We start from the raw sequence: 22361 nt of genomic DNA, 5'->3' as shown, positions 1-22361 counted from the left end.
TGTCAGTTGGCAGGATGAGGGGTCACAGAAACCCGGTCTAATAGTGAAGTCACTTCATTTTCTTTCCAAGGCTTGGTTTCCTGATCATTTGGCAGTTTGAAGCAAAATGCAGCAAATAGAAAAATGCAGCAAAAGAAACATTTCCACGCTCGGTTCAGACCATAGAAAACAAACTGTACAGTAAGTGTGATTGAAGACAGGCAGCTCCATATATAAACCAACAGGCAGAGCAAGGCACCAACACCAGCAGGGTTAGAGGTTCAACTCCCAGCGGAGCCACAATTTTAAAAATGTGTGTTCCCATGAAGCCTCTGATAAAAGCCTCCCCAAATGGTTTACATTACACACACTCTGAGTTTACGCTTGCAAGTCGACATGCACGCAAAGGTGTGAAGAGTCAAAGAGGAAACAGATCCTGTAGAGACGTTACAGGGTGGGTGATGTTCTTTTAAGGAACCGACAGAAGATATTAGTGTTTGTGGCCGAGGTGAGCGACAACAGAACGCACAACATGAAGGCAGATGAGAACAGACCACCAGAATATTTGTGTCATGCTCCTCTTCCATTTTCAATCTGAGCTCAGAGAAACTGTCAAACTCCACACATTCACCTTTCTGACCAGAAAACAGAGAACAAGAGCGAAAACATAAGCAGAACATTTTTAATAACTGGAAATCACTTAAAATCCACTGCACTGCACAAGCCTTCCCACGTCTGACCTTCTCCTTCACTGATTTTCAGTCAAGATTTTAAGTTTTGGTTCATAAATAAACATATTTCTTTCTCCACCTCTTCCCAACATGTCAAAGCCTGAAAGGTTTGAGTTTTTTCTCCTGGAACAGCCATGTGCTGTGATTTACGGATCATCTAATTTACTTATTAAATCACTTTAGCTCTCACTAAACAATCAAATATGTGGTCTTTGCTGAGAATCATTTCCTTTGACGTAAGCAGAGGTGCTTTTTAGCTAAAGAAAAAAATTCCTTCACGCTGCAAGAAATCTTGGGAAGAGGCAGGAATTTCAGGGACACACTTCAAAAAGCAAATAAAACATCTGGAGTGAAGAAAGGAACTAGTCTGACTCGTTTCGGTGAACTGACCCTTTAATTAGTCATCTACTGCATATCTAAAGGTTCTGCTGCAAACAGCCAATGTACTGCTACACACCTGTACAGTGCAAAGACATGCACACACCACCACATGAAAAAGCTGTTAAAGACTGACCCATGGGCTCCAGGACAAACTGGTCCTGAGTGACGGCGAGAGGAGGCTGAACGCTGACCGTCAGCTTAGAGGACTGCAGCACACAGCTGGCCTTCACCTTCACCTGCAGACAGAGCAGTGACCACATGAGCAGAGGAGACGACACAAGGCGGCACAAGACGAGAAGGAGAGAAATCAGGTGCGACCTCAGCTCACCTGGACAGCTACTGAAGGGACGGGCCGGCCGTTGATATCTGGGATCAGAGCCTGCTGCAGACAGAGACAACAGGAAGGATGAATCTGTCTGTGTGTGGAATTGTGTGTGTGTGTGTGTGTGTGTGTGTGTGTTTACCGATGGGCTGTCCATGCTGGACGACACGACGGCTGTGACAATCAGGTCGTCGTCAGTGTTGGTTTTAGGCAGGATGTCTGGAAAAACAACATCCCAAAATGTTCAGTGAGTCAGTGACAATTCTCAGCTCTGTCATCTCTACTCGTCCATGTAAAACAGTAGAGAACAGTAAAAACAACAAACAAAAAAACAGTCAGTCAGTTTTACTGACTGAAACTGTGCTTGGTGGCAGATTAAAAAAGAAAGTTCAAGTCATCAGTTTGAATTCTGCTAACTTCTCTTTTTTGACGCTTTATTGACAGAAAGAAGCAAATGAAGTAAATGCTGAAAAGCCTGGTGACTGTTGCTGAGCGTTGTAGTGTAGTTAAGGTTTCTACTGCCCTGCACCGACAGGAATGGCCTCACAGAACCACTAGCTGTGCTTGAAGGACACCTTGTCGCATGTTGAGCTTTCAGGATTTTGAAATCTGAGTCTGCACGGTCCTGGTCACTTGACTCCCGTGGTCGTATCGTGTTCAGCTGACACGGAGCCTGTTTAGACTCCCGGCACCAGCCTACCCTGAGTCCTCGTGGCGTCTCTGATGATCTTCTGCAGCTTCTTCATCTCAGCATCCACCTGCTCATAGTCGGCCTCCCGGGCGTCAACCTTTGGCGTGGAGAAGAAGGAGGGGTCCGTACCCATGTACGAGCACAGGAGGTGACCGTCCGAACTCAGACTGACCACCACTCCCTTCAGCTCCCTGCAGAGCAGAGGAGAGCTGCTTAACTGCACCGACAAAAGGAAAACGGCTAGAAAACTAATCAACACTATTTCTGTGTCACGGCTACAAGACCGTGTCCTACAAGAACAGTTTCAGTTTCTACTAATTACAGCAAAAGGTTACTGTTACGGCTGCATTTGAAAAATCTGTGTCAGGAAGATGGAAAATGTGAAAGTGGGATTTTTTTAACTATGAGAACTGTTCTCTGGAAGGAATCTTCCAATTTGTCTGAGAACAGTTTTGCATTAGCAGCCTTTTCTCCGCAGTTTGTTTTTTGTTTGGAGGGAAAATGTTTAGTATCGGTCTGTGATGTGGACAAGGAGGAAAGAGGCAGAGCATGAGGAAATGCTGAGTGATGCAATAATGTCTTTATAGTGTGTGTGTGTGTGTGTGTGTGTGTGTGTGTGGAGGGGGGTTATTAACTGGTTGCAGATGTGTTGTAGTTCCACTTCATTGAAGCAGCAACACACAAAAACACACACACCACAAAAATAGCTGCATTTGACTAAAACACACACACACGCACATACACACACACACACACACACACTATCCTCCCATAAATTCACATCATAAATACAAACATATCGAAGAGGAAAAATAAAGTCAATAAATTAAAAATCAACATGTCATGAATCTGTTAATGTGCTGGATAACAAAAGATAAAAATATAATAAAATATAAAATACCTACACAACATTATCCTGGAAAATGTTCCAGGAATAAAATGATTCATTTTCAGTGCAAACCAAGAAGGTTTTAACTGGTTTCTTAATATTATGGAGCATGGTATTTATTTAGAGTTCCTCGTGAAGAAGCGTCTAACACGTGTGATGAGAGTGTGAACTGTGAAACATGTCGCTGATCTTTTCATCCATGACTGTTTGTTCACTGTGTGTTAGTTTTTTCTGCTATGAACTGGCTTCATTTCTGACTGAGCCTTCAGATGTTTCTTTTTATTGCTGAACATTCATTTATGGATGTCAGGTTCTGATTTTCCAGGGGTCTGGTTCAGACTGTGAGGACCTCTAGAGTTTACAGAGCCAAACGCAGTCTGATCATTTGATTCAGAGTTGGCAGAATTAAGTAACAAAATCCAATAGTGACTATAAAAAATAAAGAGAAGACGCAGTGCTGCAGAAAATAACTACAGTAAGCTGCTGGACTCACTGAGTGTTTAGTAGGGACTAGAGTGTGTGCGTGTGTGTGTGTGTGTGTGTGTGTGTCCCTCTCCCACACTCTGTGTCCCACCAACACTGAACAAGTCGATGACTATCAAGTGCGTTAAAACAACACACCCTCAAACTAAACCAAACAGCACCCAGACACACACTATCTCCTGCATCTAAAACACACACACACGCACACACATGCACACACACACACACACACAGCTTTTCAGCCATGAGTGTGTTTTGTGTTGTAATCAAATTGTGGTTTGACTGTAGTTGTTTGGACAAACCCACATTATTGGCTGCAGCTAGCCCCTCCCTGCCCTGCTCTGATTGGCCAGCTGGAAGACATTGTCAGGTAATTTCCTGTCAAAAGTTATGCGTTTGTTTTCACAAGCTGATTAACACAACACTCTGTGGTGTGTATTTGTGTTTTCAGTACTCAGATCCTTTACTGCAGTAACAGTAGTAATACCACAGTGTAGTAATACACATGTTATAGCGAAGCGTACTTTGCCGAGGGTTGTACTCACAGGAAGTTGGCGACGCGAACAGCCACGGGCACAAACGAGAGCTGGGCCGCCCATTTTAGAGTCACATCCTGGTAAACCAGCAGCATGTTGGTGTGGTTACCTAGCAACAGGTTGGTCGTGCCATCCATCACTAAACAAGAGCACAAAAACATAAATATATATAAATATATATGGTTAGCCAGAAGAACGGAGTGTATTCACATCAGATGTTCTTAGTCAGTTATGACGACGATCGTAAAAACTGGCCACTGGTTAACTTAATATTCCTAATTACATTTAACACATTTGGTTCATGTTCCTAAGGAAAGTAACTCACAATGACCTCCACTGTACAAAAAGCCTCCAAGACAAGGGCCATGTTCACATCACGAGAACAAAAGAGTGACTGTGGTAGAGAAACTGTGGCCCTCAGCTCAAAGTTAAAGACACTTCTCTGACTTTCCAGACGTAAGACTCGTTTGGTTTCAGTAGATTTAGATAATGAATATGTGAAATGATTCTTCCTGACTTCATGACTTTATCACCTCTGAACAGTAATGTCTGTGTGAGTTCATTCAGTTCTTTTGAACATGAAGTAAGAAACTGGGTAGATAACCATTGGGTGTGTGACTCAGCTGGGATGCAGCATGAGGCTCCACTCTAGACAATAAAAATACTTTCCCTTCACTTACATTTTGTCCCCAGATACAAAAGCATTTGCATGTGTTGTCTGTATTTCTTGATTTGTGTTATTACTGTTCCCAGATACGAGGTTGCAAACCTTTGCATGCATGTGCAAACATATTGAGGAGGATGTTTCATGTTTCAGTGTGACCAAAGATTTCCAACTGAGGCTTCAAACCTGCTACGTACGCTACATGTTTACAGTACTACAACATAAACCGTATGTTCCTGTGGTGATTGAACTAGTGATATATGGTCAGATGCCCAGCACCAGTTTCACAGCAGCACCAGTTCAAGGGTTTTCTTGGTTTTGGAAAAAAGTGGTGCATATTCCCAAATCCAACAGGCATGGAACAGAAATAACAAATTCCAGTGGTGGTTGGCATTGCCCTTTAAGATGAGTGCAGCTTCCCCTGAAAAGGAAAATCATCTCTATACTCACATCTGGTTTACATGTAAAATTCATCATTTAGATCTTTCATCTTAAGACAAGGTCAGTTTTTATAAGTGTACATGCATATATAAAAAAAATCTAAGTTACATATACACTTTCTCCTGTGACTCGTGGCTGCGATCATTAAATATAAATACGACTTAGGTTTCACTCACACACGTGTCCAGTCAGTCCCACCGGCCGTGAAGTTGCCACCTAGAGAGATCTGAGATGGCGGCTAACGCAAAACAAACACACCTCGCTCACGCACACAGTTGAATACACAAGTTATAACGTGGATACAGCAGGGTGGTACGGTGCAGGGGTCAAAATCACAGAGTGTGTGTTGGTGCCACATCAAAGCAAACACACCTTCTACAGTATCTCTGCATCAGCATTATAATTACAACCAAATTATACAGGTCCAGTGTAGGTTCTGCCTTCATGCTGAAGCCCAGCATCTTGCAGACGTCATGGCTTACACCCCCTTTCCCCGTCACGCTTCAGTCGCTCTGGTCTTATCAGCAGCTACACTTCTGCTTCTCCTTTCTTTGGACCCGACTTTTCCTCCTCTCTCTCCTTTAATGTATAAATGTTTTCTTCTTCTCTGCTTTTCCGCTCCTATTTTTATGTTCTTCTGTTCTCACCTGTTATTTCTAATCCCCTGTTTTCCCTTCCCTTTATTTTTCAACCATCTGGCCCTAGTTTCACCCTTCAGTCTACCCCTCCCATCGTTCTACCTCCTCCTCCTCCCTCTCTCCTTTCTCTAATAAAAATAAATGATAGTAGAAATCACTCAAGAGGCAGTAAACATTTCCAAACGACTGAAATGAAAGCTTTCGCTCCGCTCTAACACGTCCTCGTTCTGGCTACAGGTTCATTAAACTGTAATGGGCAGATGAGCGACAAATTCACTCTGTAAATTTGCATTTGTTATGCATTTCCACAGGTTTTTCTTATGCGTCACCTGACTTGTCATGTTTCTACGAGTGTGGATCATACGATTTCATTTCAACCAGAAATGTAGGACCTCATTAGGGTTCAGGACCTGAACTCTGGCTGGAGTGTTTCAGAAGAGCAGTGAAGCCAATAAAGTTATGTGAGAAAGAAAAGCATAGACAGAAACAGGGAGGTAGATGGTGAGAGCGAGTGTGGCGGTCCAGCTGTGAGGCTGTTGGCCAGAAGGAAACATTCCAGAGATCAGGATTTTCTCTCCTCCTCTGTACTACACTACCAACTGTGAGGGTCTGTTAAGTGGTTCTTTGGCATTGGACCATAACAGAACCCGGCGGGCGGCAGCTCAGACCATCACAGTGTCACTTAAAGTCAGTCTGTTATCGATAAACTCACACATGGATTGTGAAGACTGCAGCAACAGTGGTCCCAGGAATTTGCTTTCTCTTCTCACCATGTGGGAATTTTTATGTGGTTTTGATTGTTGACAGGAATCATGTCCCAATAGAAGCTGCTTTGTTGCACTGGCACATCGTGCGTTGAATTTATAGCCGATTTCCAAGAGTAATTTAAATAATCTAAATAACGTCTGGAACAGATAGTTGAGGGCACTTTGAAAGCCGAGATATTTTAATTCCCAAATTGAAAACAGCAGTAGAAAGCTCTTGGCTGCTCCTGCAATCCCTCAATCAGTCCTGGATGCTCCTCCAGCCTATTTTTTACTCTTTTTCATCTGACAGAGCTCTAGTTTTTTTCACATCAATGTCAGATCAGGTGTTTTACACTGATGTATAAAATAAAACAGGAAAATGAACAGTCCTGAAAAGGTTATTTACTGCTCTGGATGGTTTAGTCTGAACTTTTGTTCATTTAGGCACCGTTCAGAAGGTGCAGCCTTGTCTGGATAACTGGGGTTTGTGATGATGAGAATCTGTCTGCAAAGACAATTTTCCTCCATTTACACAAAAAGCTCTAACACCATAAAGCTTATTTAGGATAAAATGTGCGTATTACAATTGTAAGAATGATGATTTATTAGAAACACATGCGCATAAAAAAAAAACATGGTCCACATAGAAGTAGTGAAAGGACTTTAGGATCCTGTCAAGTCTCATGCTAATCAGTGAGACTCTCAGAACAATAAATCAGATTAACTGATGTACACTATGCAAATCACAGTACAACAGCAACTTAGCAGGATCAGGTGTGCAACAACACTAGAGCTGAAAAAGGTGAAGCGTTTTTAGGTGTCAGGTGCAGTGTCCTGGTTTACCTGTGGCATAGGGCAGGAAGCAGCTGGGGTTGAACTCCAACTTCTTCATGAAGCGGATTTGGCCATTGTCACGGAGACAGTAGAGGTTCCTCTCACCCAGGATGAAGATGGAGGAAGAGGAGTGGGAGAAGGAGGGCACAGAGAGGTCCAGGGCTTGTTCCCCCAGGACAAAGGTCCAGTCGGGCTGGAAGAGAAAAACAGAAAGTTATAACACACAAAACACATATACACATATAAAATATATATAAATAATATAACATGATGATTCAACTACAGCCCCAATCCTAATGAATCTCTGTGGGAATGATCAAAACACTAAAAAGACCAAATTTAACACATCCTACAGCTCTAAAAATTCGGGTTTGTATAAAGATTGCTATGATTCCTGATTATGATGCTGAGGCTGGTCACAAAGTGAGTATTAAGTCTCATCTCTGACTCACCATGAGCCTCTTGCCTCCAGGCTTGAGCGGCAGGTCCGGATCCTGCCGACCCTCTGCCTCTGTAGCCACAGCCAGAGTCTCATACCTGAGCGTGAGAGAGACGGAAACAGCTGCTTAAACAGACTCCCCAGTGTCTGTGGATCAGATATAATAACCTGCTGAAGTCGTGTCAGTGTGCTGTTTGTCACCCACTGTTCAGAATGATGCAAATACTTCTGCTGAGCTGTTCCTGCGAACACATCAACACTATTTCATATAGTTTCACATCTACACACGGTCAACGAACTCCCAGTTTCTCTTTGCTACGATTGAAACACTTGAGAAGAGCAAATGATTCAAATGCACAAGTTGTATATTCCAAAAATATACGGAAACCTTGAGCATCTTTATCAACATTACGACTGTGATTACTGTGCATGTCACTGGTTCAGTCACTACTTCACCCCACCTTTAAAAAACACCGACTTCCTTCAGTTTTGACTCAGCAGGTCAGATTTGGCTGCTGGCGGTGCTGGAAGTGAAATGCTTGCTAAGGGACGCTCTTTATGATATTTCCTAACCAGTCTCAAATCTAAAATTAGTGACTCTCTAGTTACAAATTTTGTTTTTTTAACCAGCAGCCCAAGACCACAACACCAATAATTTTCTCAAGAGAAATTCCAGGCCTGCAGGCCAAGGGCAGAAATCCTAGTACACATCATTTACTCACATTTAAATAAAACTGAACACTGTGAACCATGTTCATTATTAACAGAATCCACAGCCAGCGTCTTATATTCTCCTTCTTCTTTACAGCTTCTGCCCAATGAGTCAACAGGCCGCTGACCTTCGGCTGCCCGGAACTGCGGTCTATGGGTTTTAATCAGCGAGTTGCTGGCAACTAACGGAGGGTGAAGTGGCCAGACTGATCTGTGGTCAGTTGATTTTGGCGTGTTCAGCATCACATGTTTTCCAGTAAAAAGCTGGCAGTCAAAGCAGCTTGGTGGGAATCTCAACTTCTCCTCCAACACCTGGATGAACAGAGAGCTTCAGGTCCGACCCAGCCCAGCTCCAAACTGCAGACTAAACACTCAGTAACTGCTGATTTATCCACTCACTGTTTTCTCAGTCCCTGTTTCATATTTGGACCATAAACCCACAGTTAGGCAAAGCTGTCAGGTCTGACCTCTACCCTAAATCATAAGAGCCATAGTCCAATGAAGCTGACACATTATGGGCATCATTAGTGACTCACATTGACCCTTTTTACACCAGGAAGATTATTCACGAATAATCATTTAGATTTCAGTTATTAAAGAAGTTTTTCCAATACCTTTCTCAAGCTGTATACTGACCCAGCCTGTCCTCAGACAATGACGAGATCCTGAGCTTCTGTCTAGTACACAGCAGGTTAAAATGTCTTGAGCTATGGAACGGACTGACACCTTCATTTGTCCAGTACAATCAGCTGCACTTTATGTTTTGTGCTAATGTTGCAGGCTAACGGTCTAAATTAAGGTGAGCATGGTAAACATCACCTGCTAAACATCAGCGTGTTAGCATGGCCATTATGAAAATCTGAGCATGCTGATGTTTCAGTCTGTCAAAGGTTGCAGAGGGGCTGTGACCCCCATGTTTTCCTTCATTTTGTCATTTTGTCATGCATGTTACCTGCTTAGCTTTGTTTGCATTATGGAAATGAGAAAAAACAATCATAGACCAGTCTGCATCCAAACATGTCCCTCTTGCTAACCTCACTGGGAGTTACCTGCTTTGTAAAAATAATACCACGAAACCTGAACTGCATTTCTGGTTGTCACCTGGAAAAAGCCGATTGCATGTTGTTCTAAAATGTGATGCTAATTCTTAATAACACTGTGTATAGAACAGCAACAGGAGTGTTACGACAGGATTTCCAGTTCATCTGTACAGTAGCAGCTCCTGAGCCTCTGAGAAACGCTGAGCAGCCTGAAGCACTCCCCAGAGACCGCCAGTAAAGAAACCTTTTCATCACACCGTGACCCTTTCCTGGGGAGGAAAATGGACTACAAAACATATTAAACATGTCATTGGCTCTAAGCTTTTAAAGCAACACTCGCTGTATTGACAGGCCAACCCCTGCTCGAATGAATGAATTAAATTCAGCCTAATAAGCCTGAAACAACACTGTGTTTTTTCTGTCTTTTTTTTTTTAATTTCAGCTCCACCCTTCACTCAGATGTTTTACTAATGATGGCAATGATGAATGAATTAAAACTGCACATGTGTTAGTTCAGTTCCATCCATCAGCAGCTTGTTGGATGTTGGTTTAGGTATTATGAAAGAGGGTGGAAATCTCACAAAGCCCTATGTGTACAAGAGAAAACTTGAAAAACCACAAAAATCTGATTATTCACTTGCATGCCTAACGTATGAGGAGACACACACACACACACACACACACACACACACACACACGCACACGCACACGCACACACGCACCAATAGCGGTGACCTACAGTCGGGAACAATTTTTTTTGTTTGCCATTTAAAAGTGTTTGTGGTTAACATGGTGCTCTCCACAGTTTGGAGGTCTGTCTGCGTGTGTGTGTGTGCATGTGTGTGTGCGTGCGTGCGTGCGTGCGTGCGTGCGTGTGCGTGTGTGTGTGTGTGTGTGTGGGCGGTATCAGTTATCATGCAGTTTTTGACACAGGGGTTGAGGAAACAGTAGTCTCATTTATATGAAAGTGGATCCCTCTGAAAAACTGCACTAACAAACATACACACACATGCATGCACAAACTTCATAAACAGCCAGAACATGCATATGCTCTGCCAGTGTCATGGATAAACACAAACTTAAATCTCAAAGCTGACGCCAACTCACACACACAGAGAGCAACAAAATCAAGCTCTCATTCATCAGGGCAGGAGAAGGTCCAACAAGCTAAATAAACTGAGTGAGGCAGAACAGTTTAACCAGTCATCTGATATTAAATGTATAAGAGTCAGTGAAGTCCCGACCCCGAAATCCGATATGGAAAATGCTATACAACAGTCAGTAAAGACATAACATCAGCGCCTGGCTGTGTAAAGATTTCTCTCCTCAAGATTCATCAAGATGTGAAGCCCCAGGGCAGGAGGACACAGATGTAGGATGTGTTTTTTCTGTAATTTGGTGCCAGACGTATCTTAGTCAGTGCTGTTCATGCTGGAACAGTCAGAACTGCAGGTCATGTGATGATCTCAGACCCAGAAAGTCTTCTGACATCCACGTGCAGTGGGAAAGAGTTGGCTGGAGAAGCCAGTAGAGTGTCTGACTGTGACAGATGCCTCCTGATATCATCAGTGGATCCACAGCTGTTAGTGACGGAGAGATCATATATGTATCACAGCTACTACACTACTTTTGGTATTAGAGAACACAAGTAATGTCATGTTTTCTGAATTTTAGTATCAACATGGTACCGAAGCATCAGCTCCTGACACGTCCCTAAGTGGGACATAAATGTGTTTGGACTGTTTGGGCTTCTTTTCATGTCAGAGGTTATCAGCCCACCAACACACTCCCTCGGGTGCTGTATTTACTCAGTGAACATGCAGGCGCAGAAGGGACAAATACTCAGCGGACACCATGTTAGTTTGAGGTGTACACACTACTGTACACACTGTGCACAAACAACACGTTTATTGCTATTAATGATGCAGTGTTGCTGTGTATGTGGTTCCACAGAGACATCTGGTCTGGGGAATCTCTTAATAATTACAGGGGGATCCAGATAAAAAACAGCTGGGAGAAGAAACTACACACGTACTACACACAAAGAGACACACATACCATACACCCACACAGCCTGTAAGACTTCTAAAGGCCCTCCGTGCCTCAGCCAGTGGGGAACGGGAACGTGCTTGTGCTTACATTAAAGCGAGGTACTTTCCGATCAGACTTTTTGTGTCTGCTCTGGTTCGTCCACATGAGCTCTGCACTGAGAGCAGGCGCCTTTAAGACGGTACAGCGTTAGTCAGCGCTGCTCACTAACCATCAGCAGCTGATAGCGAAGACACGCAGTGACATCAGATAACCTTAAATGACTTCATTTCTAACATTTGCACCCATTTACAGTACATGAGCAAATGCTGGGTGGGGGTTAGTGCAGTAGGATATTCGACTGTTCATATCAGTTTTCGGGAAGGTCCACAAAGTGATGTTTTTGTAACATCTAAACCTGACACGTTGTACATTTATTTAAGCAAGACGAGAGAGTGAGAGTATTTTCCCTTTCTTGGCTACCTGATCAGCATCACATTGTTGCAGACAAACCAATTACACATCAAAACATAAACATTATTACAAACATTGGTCCCCAATTCCTGCTATTTAATTAAAGTTATGCCGTCCAAAAACCTACTTGTAGCTCTCCAGCTGGCGCGCAGACGACACGGTGAGGAAGCTGTCTGTCCTGGGGTTGTAGACTAGCGGGCCGGGCAGGAGAAAACCGGGGAGGAACCTGCCGAACGAGTAGCTGTCCTGCTCGAAAAACATCAGCATCCCGTCCATTGACTGGATACACAGGGAGTGGTGGCCTGAAAGTAATACAGTAAAAGAAAGAAAAGTCAAGTAAAAGTACCACATATACTCCAAGTGAGTGGAACAATAAGAACTATGATGATTTTGATCCAGTTTGTCCACTTTGCCCTGTTACTGTTTACCTCTTCACTTCTGACAAATTATTCTTCAAATCTTATTTTTTTAGCAATAAACATATTTCTATGAATCTGGGCTGGTTTTAAATACAATAATACAATAATCAATCAGACCTGCTTCATGCAGTGAATTGCAGGTTGCATGCAGGTGTGAAAGGCAGGGTTTGAGCTTCTAGCCCAAGTTATTCCGGTCACTTCCATCACTTTTCATAAGAACAACCAAGTGCAACACCATACAGGTCTTTGAGGAGGGAGTGTCTGAAATTGTTGTACAGTTCATCACATCCTGCCTTTCTGTGCCAGCAGGCGTTTAGCTCCACTGTTCAAAGCAGGTACACACAGTTTTGCTTTAGACAAGGTGAGACAGCACAGAAAACATGCTAGTTCATTTAAAACATGCAGTTTTACATTGCTTTACCTACATTTACCTACATTCTTGTACGTTCTTCTCAGTCTGCAAGAAAAACTAAATCTATCCAGCTGAAGTTTATACAGTCGGTTTTTTTACGGCAGCAAAGGAAATTTAATTTGGGCAAATCATTCCAGTGTGTATAAGCAGAAAGACCACTGGCTAAAAGGCTTTAAAATTTCCGGGTTACATAATGTGCTTTATGACAAATCTGACTCTGCTCCGTCAGACTGTGGAGTATTTCAAACAAGTACCACTGAAGCTCAATGACATTCATGGCTTCTGTTTCATTTCAGCTGTGATGTTGTGTTGTGCTCAGAGGTGTTTCTCCCTCTGGCTGAATCTGATATCTCCATTAACACCTCCACACACACACACACACACCTCCACACACACACACACACACACGCACACACACACACACGCACACACACGCACACACACACGCACACACACACACACACACACACACACACACACACACACACACACACACGGCTCGCGGTACGTATGTGTACAGGAGTGTGTGTTTGTTACGAAAGGCCTAATGCAGGGCTTATTAAGACCTAACACACACAAACACACTGAGCCATAAAGCAGTGGGGCTGTATGACCAGAGAACTATAATTAGGCCTCAGCGCGCTACTAAAACTCACACTGCCATCAACTAGAGGTCAGGGAGACCTGCAGAGCGACACACACACACACTTCACCAAGGACTGAGGCAGAAACCTCACACACGCCTACATACCTATTCTGCGTAAACACATGTCCACTCATCACTCAGACACACACGTCTAAGTGATGAGCAGAGTTCAGGTCAGGGGGCCCATTAACACTGCAGGACAAGGCCTCACACACCCCTGTGAGCACAGGTGTGTGTAACACTATGTCTGATAATGAGCTGACTGCAAATCTCAGTGTGTAGGCCTACATACAGATGGACCAACGTCATACAGTAGTGGATGTTCCAGTGTGTGTGTGTGTGTGTGTGTGTGTGTGTGTTATGCCTGCTGCACCATGCACACATGTGAACACATGTTCATCTCATAATTAAAACTAACTTTTTATTTAAGAAGGTTCAGGCCAATGTAAACTGTAACTGGCCCTAAATTACAACAGTTTGTAGATATTTCTGTATATAATTGGTTAGTAAACATAAATACACTGCTCTGTCTTTTCATCGAGACGTTTCTTTTACGTCAGTAGGATGTCAAGTATCATGACAACTTTTCTGGACAGAACCCTGTAATTTGGCTATACTTAAAGATAAAATAGAGAATACAGCTGGGACACTTCAAGTCCAATTAAATGCCAAGTTATGGTGAGCTGGTTTCATTTAGTTAGTAGAAGCATTATCTTGAGGCAAGCACACAGTTCAAACATATGAAGAACACATTTTCTAATTTACTAAACTAAATGAACAATCTCAGAGCCCTGTCACTATTTGCCCTATAATTATACCAAATTACACAGGTCTTTCAAGAAAGTGTTTGAGCTATGAGCAGAAGATTATTAGGAAATGACAGACCTGTAAAATAAAGCATTACAGTGTTTACTAAAGCTGGGTTACTCCCTGAAATGTTCCAGTTGTGAGCAGTAAATCAAAACTGTGCACAAGGACTTGTGGCGTACGATAAAAAATATTAACGTTAAAAGTGGTTTTATTTTAACCTGTTATTGCTGGACACCTGAGGACTGAGTTTCTTCCCACAATCACAGATTTGTCAGGTGTCTGGTTGACATTTCCGACCCTGAAGAGCAGCACGAGGGTCAAAACAACACACACTCAGACAGCCTGGCACAGCACTGTATCATCAATAATAGGAAAAGTGCTGCACTCTGAAAATGAGAGGCAAGGCTGTGCACGTGTAATTTCACATGCTCCCACCCAGCTATAACGTGTCAAAGAGCCCAGTATGAGAGTGCAGCCACTCAGATGCAGTGGAGGAAACAGGCCTGTCTTAGTGTCATTAATAAGACATGTTGAACAAACAGCCAACAAAGGACAGAGGCTGGCCGCACACTGCAGTGGTCTGAGCCTGTGTGTGTGTGTGTGTGTGTGTGTATAACTACATATGACCAAAGTTTAAAAAAAGGCCAGTCCATGCTCAGCACATGTGTGTGTGTGGCCTGAATGTGACCCAAACCCAAAGGCAGACCAGCTATTAGAGCAGTATTAGTACAGAGCTGCTATTACAGCACCTACAGCGCTGCTAAATGGCTGCTATTATAGACCCACACACACACACACACACAAGCATGTTGGTCTTACTATAGCAGTGACTGAAATAATGCATTCCATAGGCCTAAACCCTAACCATAACCCTGAGACCAGCCTAAAGCCTCAAACAGCCCTTTGAAACTGTAAGGGTCAACAAAAATGTCCTCACAATGCAGAAATGTCCTCACAACTACAAGCAAAGAAAGACGTGTACACACACACACACACAATAACACAAATCCATATTCACATAGATTCTTGAGGCTGTCCAAATCTAAACACATACATGACATTAGAGTGCTGAAGAAACACACACACACACACACACACACACACACACACACACACACACACACAAGTTCATATGGCTCAGTAAAGCAACACAGGAAACACCCTGTAGTCTGTATGTGTGTGTATGTTTCTTTGAGGATCAATACATTTCTTTGTACATGAATGTGTGCTGTAAATCATGAGTGAACATGAGAGTGTGTGTGTGTGTGTGTGTGTGTGTGTGTGTGTGTGTGAGAGCAGCTCATTTTCATGTAAACTGTGTGAAGCTGTGAGGAAAGCTCAAATAGTGAGCAGCTTCCTTAACTCACTCACTCAGATTATCCCAAACAACTCATCTGACTTTAACGAGAACAAGATGAATGGAACAATCACTTCTACATCAGTGATGTCAAACAACGTCTGGTTATAACCGAAACACTGCAGCAGGAAAGGAAAAAAATTATACACACACACACACACACACACACATATATATATATATATACACATAAAAACCGAGTATAGTTTCAAGGGTAGAAAGTTAATGAATGAGGGAAAGAGACAAAAACAACAAAACAAATCTGTGTCTGTGGTTTGATGCTGTATAAATTTACCTCTGTGAGTTCGTGTTACACATTATGCTAATTTTGTAAAGTCAACTTATAAAGTGACGCTTTTACTAAAACATCACTGCAAGTTTTCTGATTTCAGATGTTTTACTTTTCTCTTTTTAATTTAATGAGGTTCCACTTTCTCAGTTCCACCATCTGCCTTGTTAGAATCGTACCGTCTTTAACCCTGTTTACCAGGAGCAGAACAAGAGGACAATCTTCATTTCCACTGGACTTACCTGGTTCATTAAAGACTAGAATTAGAGGTGAACTGTTTGAAGACTTTAAAATGTTATTATGTGCAGCTGAATCTCAACTTGACCTCAGAGGTGCTGCACTAAACCCGAACTCTGACCCCCTGTCTGGTAAATGGGACTTTCCCTAAAATACAGGATCCCATTCATTCAGGCTACAGTAGCTGGGATTCCAGGGCCTGCACTGCCATCTAGTGGTGGCAACAGGAGGGAGGAAGAGCACATGGGATGGATGACATTATTTACAGAGTAGAGGGTCTAATGTGTTTGTATGTGTGCATGTGTCCCTTTGAGTAATTATCGCGTGTTAGTATGTGGTTGTATATGCAAGGTGACATGAGTCGTGTGCTGCTGCTTTGTATACTTTAACGTCAGCTGTAGACCCAGGCCTCCATGGAGGCCTGTTCGTACGCGTGAGTCTGTGTGTCGGGGACACGAGAGCTCGTGTCTCCAAAATCTGCTGCACCACGTGGTGCTACCAGGAAACAGCACGTGAAAACACACAGACCTGTTCGTGGTACGCACTATTCACGTGCATTCAGTATAGGCCAACACTGTTCTATTAATCACATACGCAGACACTCACACAGTCTGTTAAGGACACACACACACACACACACACACACTCTCTGTAAACATGGACTGAACGGAGGGTCCATGATGCCAGGCCACAGGTTTTCTCCTCACAGACACACGTACTTTGACAATACAGCCTTTATTTGGAAATGACATTTTCTCTGCTTTAAAGGGGGTTCCCCGTGTGAGTGTGTCTGCGTGTGTGTTTTTCTTGGATGTTGACTACTCAAGGGCTTTCCCCCACTCGTTTTTTCCAGTAGCTCAACTGGTGGGAGAGAGAGCCCCTATTAAACCTCTCTCTCTCTTTCCATCCTTTGCTCCTCTTAGAGACTTTTATAGTTTTATGTATTTGTCCAGTGCTGCCAAATATCATGTGTTGTTTGCCAAGACACATGCACAGATGTTCACTCATTCACACAAACGGACACACTCGCTTGTTTGTACTTAAATACTTGTGAGGCCTCAAAGTGGCATAATGCATTCCTCAGCCCCGAGCCCAAACCGAAAATATAACAATTAGGTTCTTCACCTGAAACTGCACTAAATTATTCCCTAACCCTAAAACCAAGTCCTAACTCCCAGCCCAAAGTCAGGACGGACAAAATGTCAAACGGACTGTCACGAGGACAGATGTCGAACAGCAGACACACACTGGTAAAATAGTAAATGTACGTCCTACCAGCTTGTTTCTGGTGACACAAAGGTGATGCTGAGAGTCACAAACATTCCTGTGCGACTTCAGGATGCTTTTACATCTTCTCTTCTCTTTCTTTCATTCTCTTTCTAAATTATGGCCAGATGAAAGTTTTAATCCTGTATTTTATTTATACATCTGTATTTTATTGTTGAGCAATTAAAGCCAATTTGGTTATATGAGCTGATAGATTACTAAAACAAATATCTTATTGCATAAATATGCAGTGTAAATAAATAAGTCATGTCTTTGGATGGTGCACAACAGCACCAATGCTGAAGAAAACCAGAGAAAGCGTTTAAAAAGGCAGTCATACCGGTGCCTCCTCCAAATGTGCCGTGTGTCATGTTGCAGGCCGTTCTCTGCAGGTTGTGTTCATAAACCAACTTCAGCTGATACTGGTCACCGTGCTCCACGTTCCCTGCAGTGCCTGCAGACACAGATCAGGAAAAACAAAACATGAATAAAGCCTTAGTTTATTCCAGGTGTGGGAGGACACACCAAAAGGGAGAGCTAATCTGGCTGCTCACAGGAATGAGTGTGTGTTACCTGAAACAGAGTAGACTGACAGCTTCCTGGGGTGAAGAACAGCCAGATGAAACAGCTCTGAACAGCTGAAAACAGAAAGAAAACAGTCAACACATGACCACAACCAAAATTAGAAACACTAGACTGTTTGTCTGCCTTGTTTTCTAATAATTGAAGACATTAGCAGTAGCAGTTCTGAACAGAAGATGTGAACAGAACCCACCAGCTGCAGGATCAATCTCAAGGTTTTATGGCTACAGAGCTGCATCTGGTAATGATTCAGTTTCTCCCTCCAAGACACCTCAGCAGGCAGATGTTTCCTGGTTGTGGCTGAACCCATGTTAGCTAAAGGGTAGCATCCATTTATGGTTTACCACATAAATTGGAAATAATCACTGTAAAAAACAATTTGTTTAATGTTATTCATGGCTGAGGGGTCAGTGATGCTGATCCTGGATTTTCACTTCACTTGCTTCACCACAAACCCACAGAGAAGGAAACTGTCACATCTTGGACCCGGCAGAGATGTTATCTTAGTAACTCTCAACTACTGTTTGTTGAGCGAAGAACAACGAGGGAGAAGAAAACTGGACGCAACATGTTTTTTCCTCCCTTGAAAAACCATAAATCACTGACAATATTTACAACGTGCTTCTAGTCAATGCCAGTTTTCAAGATGTCCACTAGTCTCTGAGGAATGCTGTGCCGACAACTGAAGGAGCATTCAGCTGGATTCGCTTCCAGCCTGATGATGTGGGAAGCCTTCAACCAGAGCTTTTACTCAAGAAACAATGTTTCTGGGATGTTCATGTGCACCCACTGGGTGAGGAACAGTGCTAGGATTAAGGGTTCAATACCTGGGGTAACTTAACAGATAAGGACAATGGCATTTTCTCTAATTAACTGTATGTTCCTGTCAGACTGGCTTGGGGAACTGAGTCCACACCACAGGAAACAGCTATAACATGCTTTCCAGCCATTTGGATGTGCTGCAAATTTTTTTTTTAAACCAAATTTAAAGCTTTGCAAGTGCGTGCTCACATCCCAGCTGAACCACACACACCGACGCTAAGAGCAGGCAAATAAAAAACGAAAGTGTTTGATTTAAATAGAGCCCCGTCAGGGTTTTGACGAAGTTAAAGGGAACTAAAGGTGCACACGCATTAAAAGCCTTGTTATCTGTCTGTGAACTACGGCCCAACACTTACTGACTTTCTCTTCATTGCCAAAGATTTGCTTGAATCATGAGCATAAGTGATCACTCTGTCTCAAATTCAGAGTGACACAGGACAAAAATGTTCAAAAGTTCCATATTCTCACTTTGTCTGTTTGCGTCTCACAGCTCCACAGTGTTTTAAGGTGCACACAGATTAAAAGTGGTACGAAAATGGTAAAGTGGCACCAGGATCCATGTGTTCCCTTTCCTGCTAAGACTACACAACACATTGTGATACAATAGCAAGTACTGTATCAGAAGTACCACTACTATCCTGTTATACCACATCATTCCTTTCCTCCCACTGTCCTTCCCACTTCCCCACTTTCACATTTTTCAGGCTGTGAGGGGTCACTGAATCATCGTCACTTCAAAACAAGGCATTTTTACTGCCGACATCTGAAGATTCCACTTGACTTTGACGAGGTGGGAGTCAGTCCTTAAGATCCAATTATGCAGTGGAATAACAAGGCGCGATGGGCCCCGTGGGATCCGACAGCTATGCTAGCAACTCAGTGGTTAGCCTGACATTGTGAGCACAGCTATGTTTGGGCTGATCGTAGTAAATCATGAAGAGGGACAGAATCTCCTGACTGGTGGTTTTGGGTCAGCATACATCGGACGGGGAAAGAAAAACATGTTAATGTGGTGGGAAGTAAAAGCAGAGATGGTTTTTCTATGAATGAAAAAGCAGTGTTATGAATTATGAATGGGTGTTTCTGCCTGGCAGTTTAAAGGAGACCTATATTATAAGCTGTATTATGAATACTTATAATTCACAGAAGGTCATGACACACAGTTAAAGACCTGGGATTCATTCCCAGCAGCAGCACACAGATGTAGCGCAAACAGAGAGCTGTCTGTAATCTAAAGCCCAAAGGTCCAGCTCCTGCAGCAGCTCTGTGTCTTCTCTGTCAGTAACCCCTGACCTGCCCAGCAACTACCAACCAAAAACCAATAAATACATTCCTCCAGTGTTATTCTACTTTCTCTACCAAACCTTAATGCTAAATCAAACACACACTAATCCATATGTTAATGTTAACAACAAACACTACAGCTTAGAAAAACAGATTATATATATGATATTTATATGTTAGAGACCTAGTTTATCCATCCATCCAATATCTATAGAGTCCCAGGGACCTGCTGGAGCCTATCCCAGCTCTCTTTGGGTGAAAGGCAGGGGTCCACCCTGGACAGGTCACCAGTCCATCACAGGGGCATTTAGTTTATGTAGAAACAAATAAACAAATTAACAGTATCCCAGTAACTAAACTTCATAACTTCATCTTCTCAAATATGAGTTTTTGCTCCTCTGTTTTATGTTACTGTAAACTGTGAGTCAGACTAAATTGTAGCATGGGGGAAACTGTGATGGACATTTCTTTAATCTGATACTTACAAACTAAAATGAGTTAACTGAAAACATCTTTTGTAAAACAAATGAATATGTGCATTGACTATCTGATGTTCACATTTACTGGGCCTTGTGCTTTTAGTTCTTTAAAAGAGTCCAATATGTTTAATCTGCCAGTAATGTTCAGATGTTTATGTGTGAGACAGTGAGCTCAGGTTGTGTCCTGGCAGAGGACATTAGGTTAATGCCACAGTAACACAGCTGGCAGCCTCACACGCAGTGAGGTAATCAGGAGTGGCACTGTGTTAAGACTGAAACCATTAACGCATTACTGCACAGTAACTACAGTTGTGTTTCTGATCTTTTATCTCCATTTGTTTTATGTACTTTATTCCATTTATTTGGCTTGATTGATTTTTTCCTGTTTTTTAAAGATATACTTTGAATTACCTCTGTTTGAAATGTGCTATATAAATAAAGTTTTGTTTTTTTTTTTGCAGAATTTCAGACTTTTTATGTAAAAAAAAATATAACAACCTACACCACATCATGCCTGCAGTACATACCCTATTTAAACAGGCGTGTGAAACAGGCGTGTGAGCTTCACTTACGAGACAAACTTGCCCACTTCCACCTGGATGATGGCGTTTTGGAGTTGGACTTCCAGAAGCTGGGCATCAGTCACATCTCCCTCACTGGACTTACTGGCATGTGGGGAAAAGATCCGCAGCATCCCCATGTAGCTGCCCACCACCACTTTGTCTGCAAAGTTACAACAAAGGATGACAACTGTAGGTCAGTAAATGTTTTATTTTCATTGTAATTTTTAAAAACAGATTTACAAAGTGCTTCAAGGCACAATTCTGCATGTTAAACGACAGGATTGAAGTTGCAGTGAACTGCATTTAGCCACCACAGGAACAAGTCAACAAAAACTGCAAATGCACCCGTCTGACACAGTCTTATAGCAGAGGTGCTTAGATATTAGTAAGTCCTAAGATGATGCATTATTGAAATTAATTAAAAACATCTTATATTATCACTGACTTTTGTTTTGTATCCTGCTCTCTTCTCCTCCAAGAAGAAAATCTGATATAAATTAGATGATTTTTGTGTGCCTGTCGTCCTTGGACATGTATCTGGTGGAAGGGATGGGTGTAACATTCTTGTATATGGTCTATAATTATAGTGTGAAAAGAACTAACTTCAGGTTGGTGCTCAACTACAGTAATCTCAATTCCAGTTATATGGTGGATATATACACACTGTTTTCATATGTTTTTCCAACAGAAACAATAAGCTGTGCTGTGTGGCACAGCTGACCACACTAACATACACAATGCTAGTGTGGTTCCAAAGATCATGAGAACCACACACACAGACCATGTCCAGTGCCACTGTTGTCCACGTCTCCAACACACAGGCACCCCTGGTCAAACTCCTCCCCCTCGCCAAGTACGGCTGACCACCAATCGCGGGCTTTGAACAGAGACATGCTGCCTCTGCCTGGACAGAGAGAAACACAGAACAGGGAAAAGGTTAACTTTCTTCTTCTGTGAAAGTCATATATGCAGATGTTGTTGCCGGGCCCGTAAGCAAAAGACGTTTTCCAGCTTCTGGGTTTGCTTCAGCGTAGTGCGGGCATTGACTTTACACTGATATTGACTTCATATCTTTGCAGCTGAAGGTGTCCTGTCTTTGGGTTACAGGGCCATTTTTGGTTGTAATATTGTGAGTGGCCACTGGGATAAACTGACAATTACATTAAGT

The 22361-nt window shown here is 42.6% G+C and overlaps 1 protein-coding gene across 2 annotated transcripts in view; it reads right to left on the bottom strand.

The window, feature by feature from the left end:
- Positions 1 to 22361, bottom strand: part of bbs9 (Bardet-Biedl syndrome 9) — a 123510-nt gene that overhangs the window by 99556 nt on the left and 1593 nt on the right. For both annotated transcript variants that reach the window (XM_026317863.1, XM_026317864.1), the window contains exons 2-13: positions 21975 to 22097; positions 21203 to 21353; positions 18037 to 18101; positions 17804 to 17917; positions 12155 to 12329; positions 7788 to 7872; positions 7345 to 7528; positions 4022 to 4151; positions 2114 to 2295; positions 1556 to 1632; positions 1420 to 1473; positions 1225 to 1327 (exon numbers count right to left, since the gene is read on the bottom strand). In XM_026317863.1, coding sequence (XP_026173648.1) covers positions 1225 to 1327; positions 1420 to 1473; positions 1556 to 1632; positions 2114 to 2295; positions 4022 to 4151; positions 7345 to 7528; positions 7788 to 7872; positions 12155 to 12329; positions 17804 to 17917; positions 18037 to 18101; positions 21203 to 21353; positions 21975 to 22086 — 1432 coding nt within the window. In that variant the 5' untranslated portion in view covers positions 22087 to 22097. The remainder of the gene's footprint in view (positions 1 to 1224; positions 1328 to 1419; positions 1474 to 1555; positions 1633 to 2113; positions 2296 to 4021; positions 4152 to 7344; positions 7529 to 7787; positions 7873 to 12154; positions 12330 to 17803; positions 17918 to 18036; positions 18102 to 21202; positions 21354 to 21974; positions 22098 to 22361) is intronic.

The sequence above is a fragment of the Mastacembelus armatus genome, chromosome 16 (assembly GCF_900324485.2).
Source record: "Mastacembelus armatus chromosome 16, fMasArm1.2, whole genome shotgun sequence".
Taxonomy (NCBI): domain Eukaryota; kingdom Metazoa; phylum Chordata; class Actinopteri; order Synbranchiformes; family Mastacembelidae; genus Mastacembelus; species Mastacembelus armatus.
The sequence above is the reverse complement of the archived record's forward strand: the minus strand, read 5'-3'. Positions and strand labels throughout refer to the sequence as shown.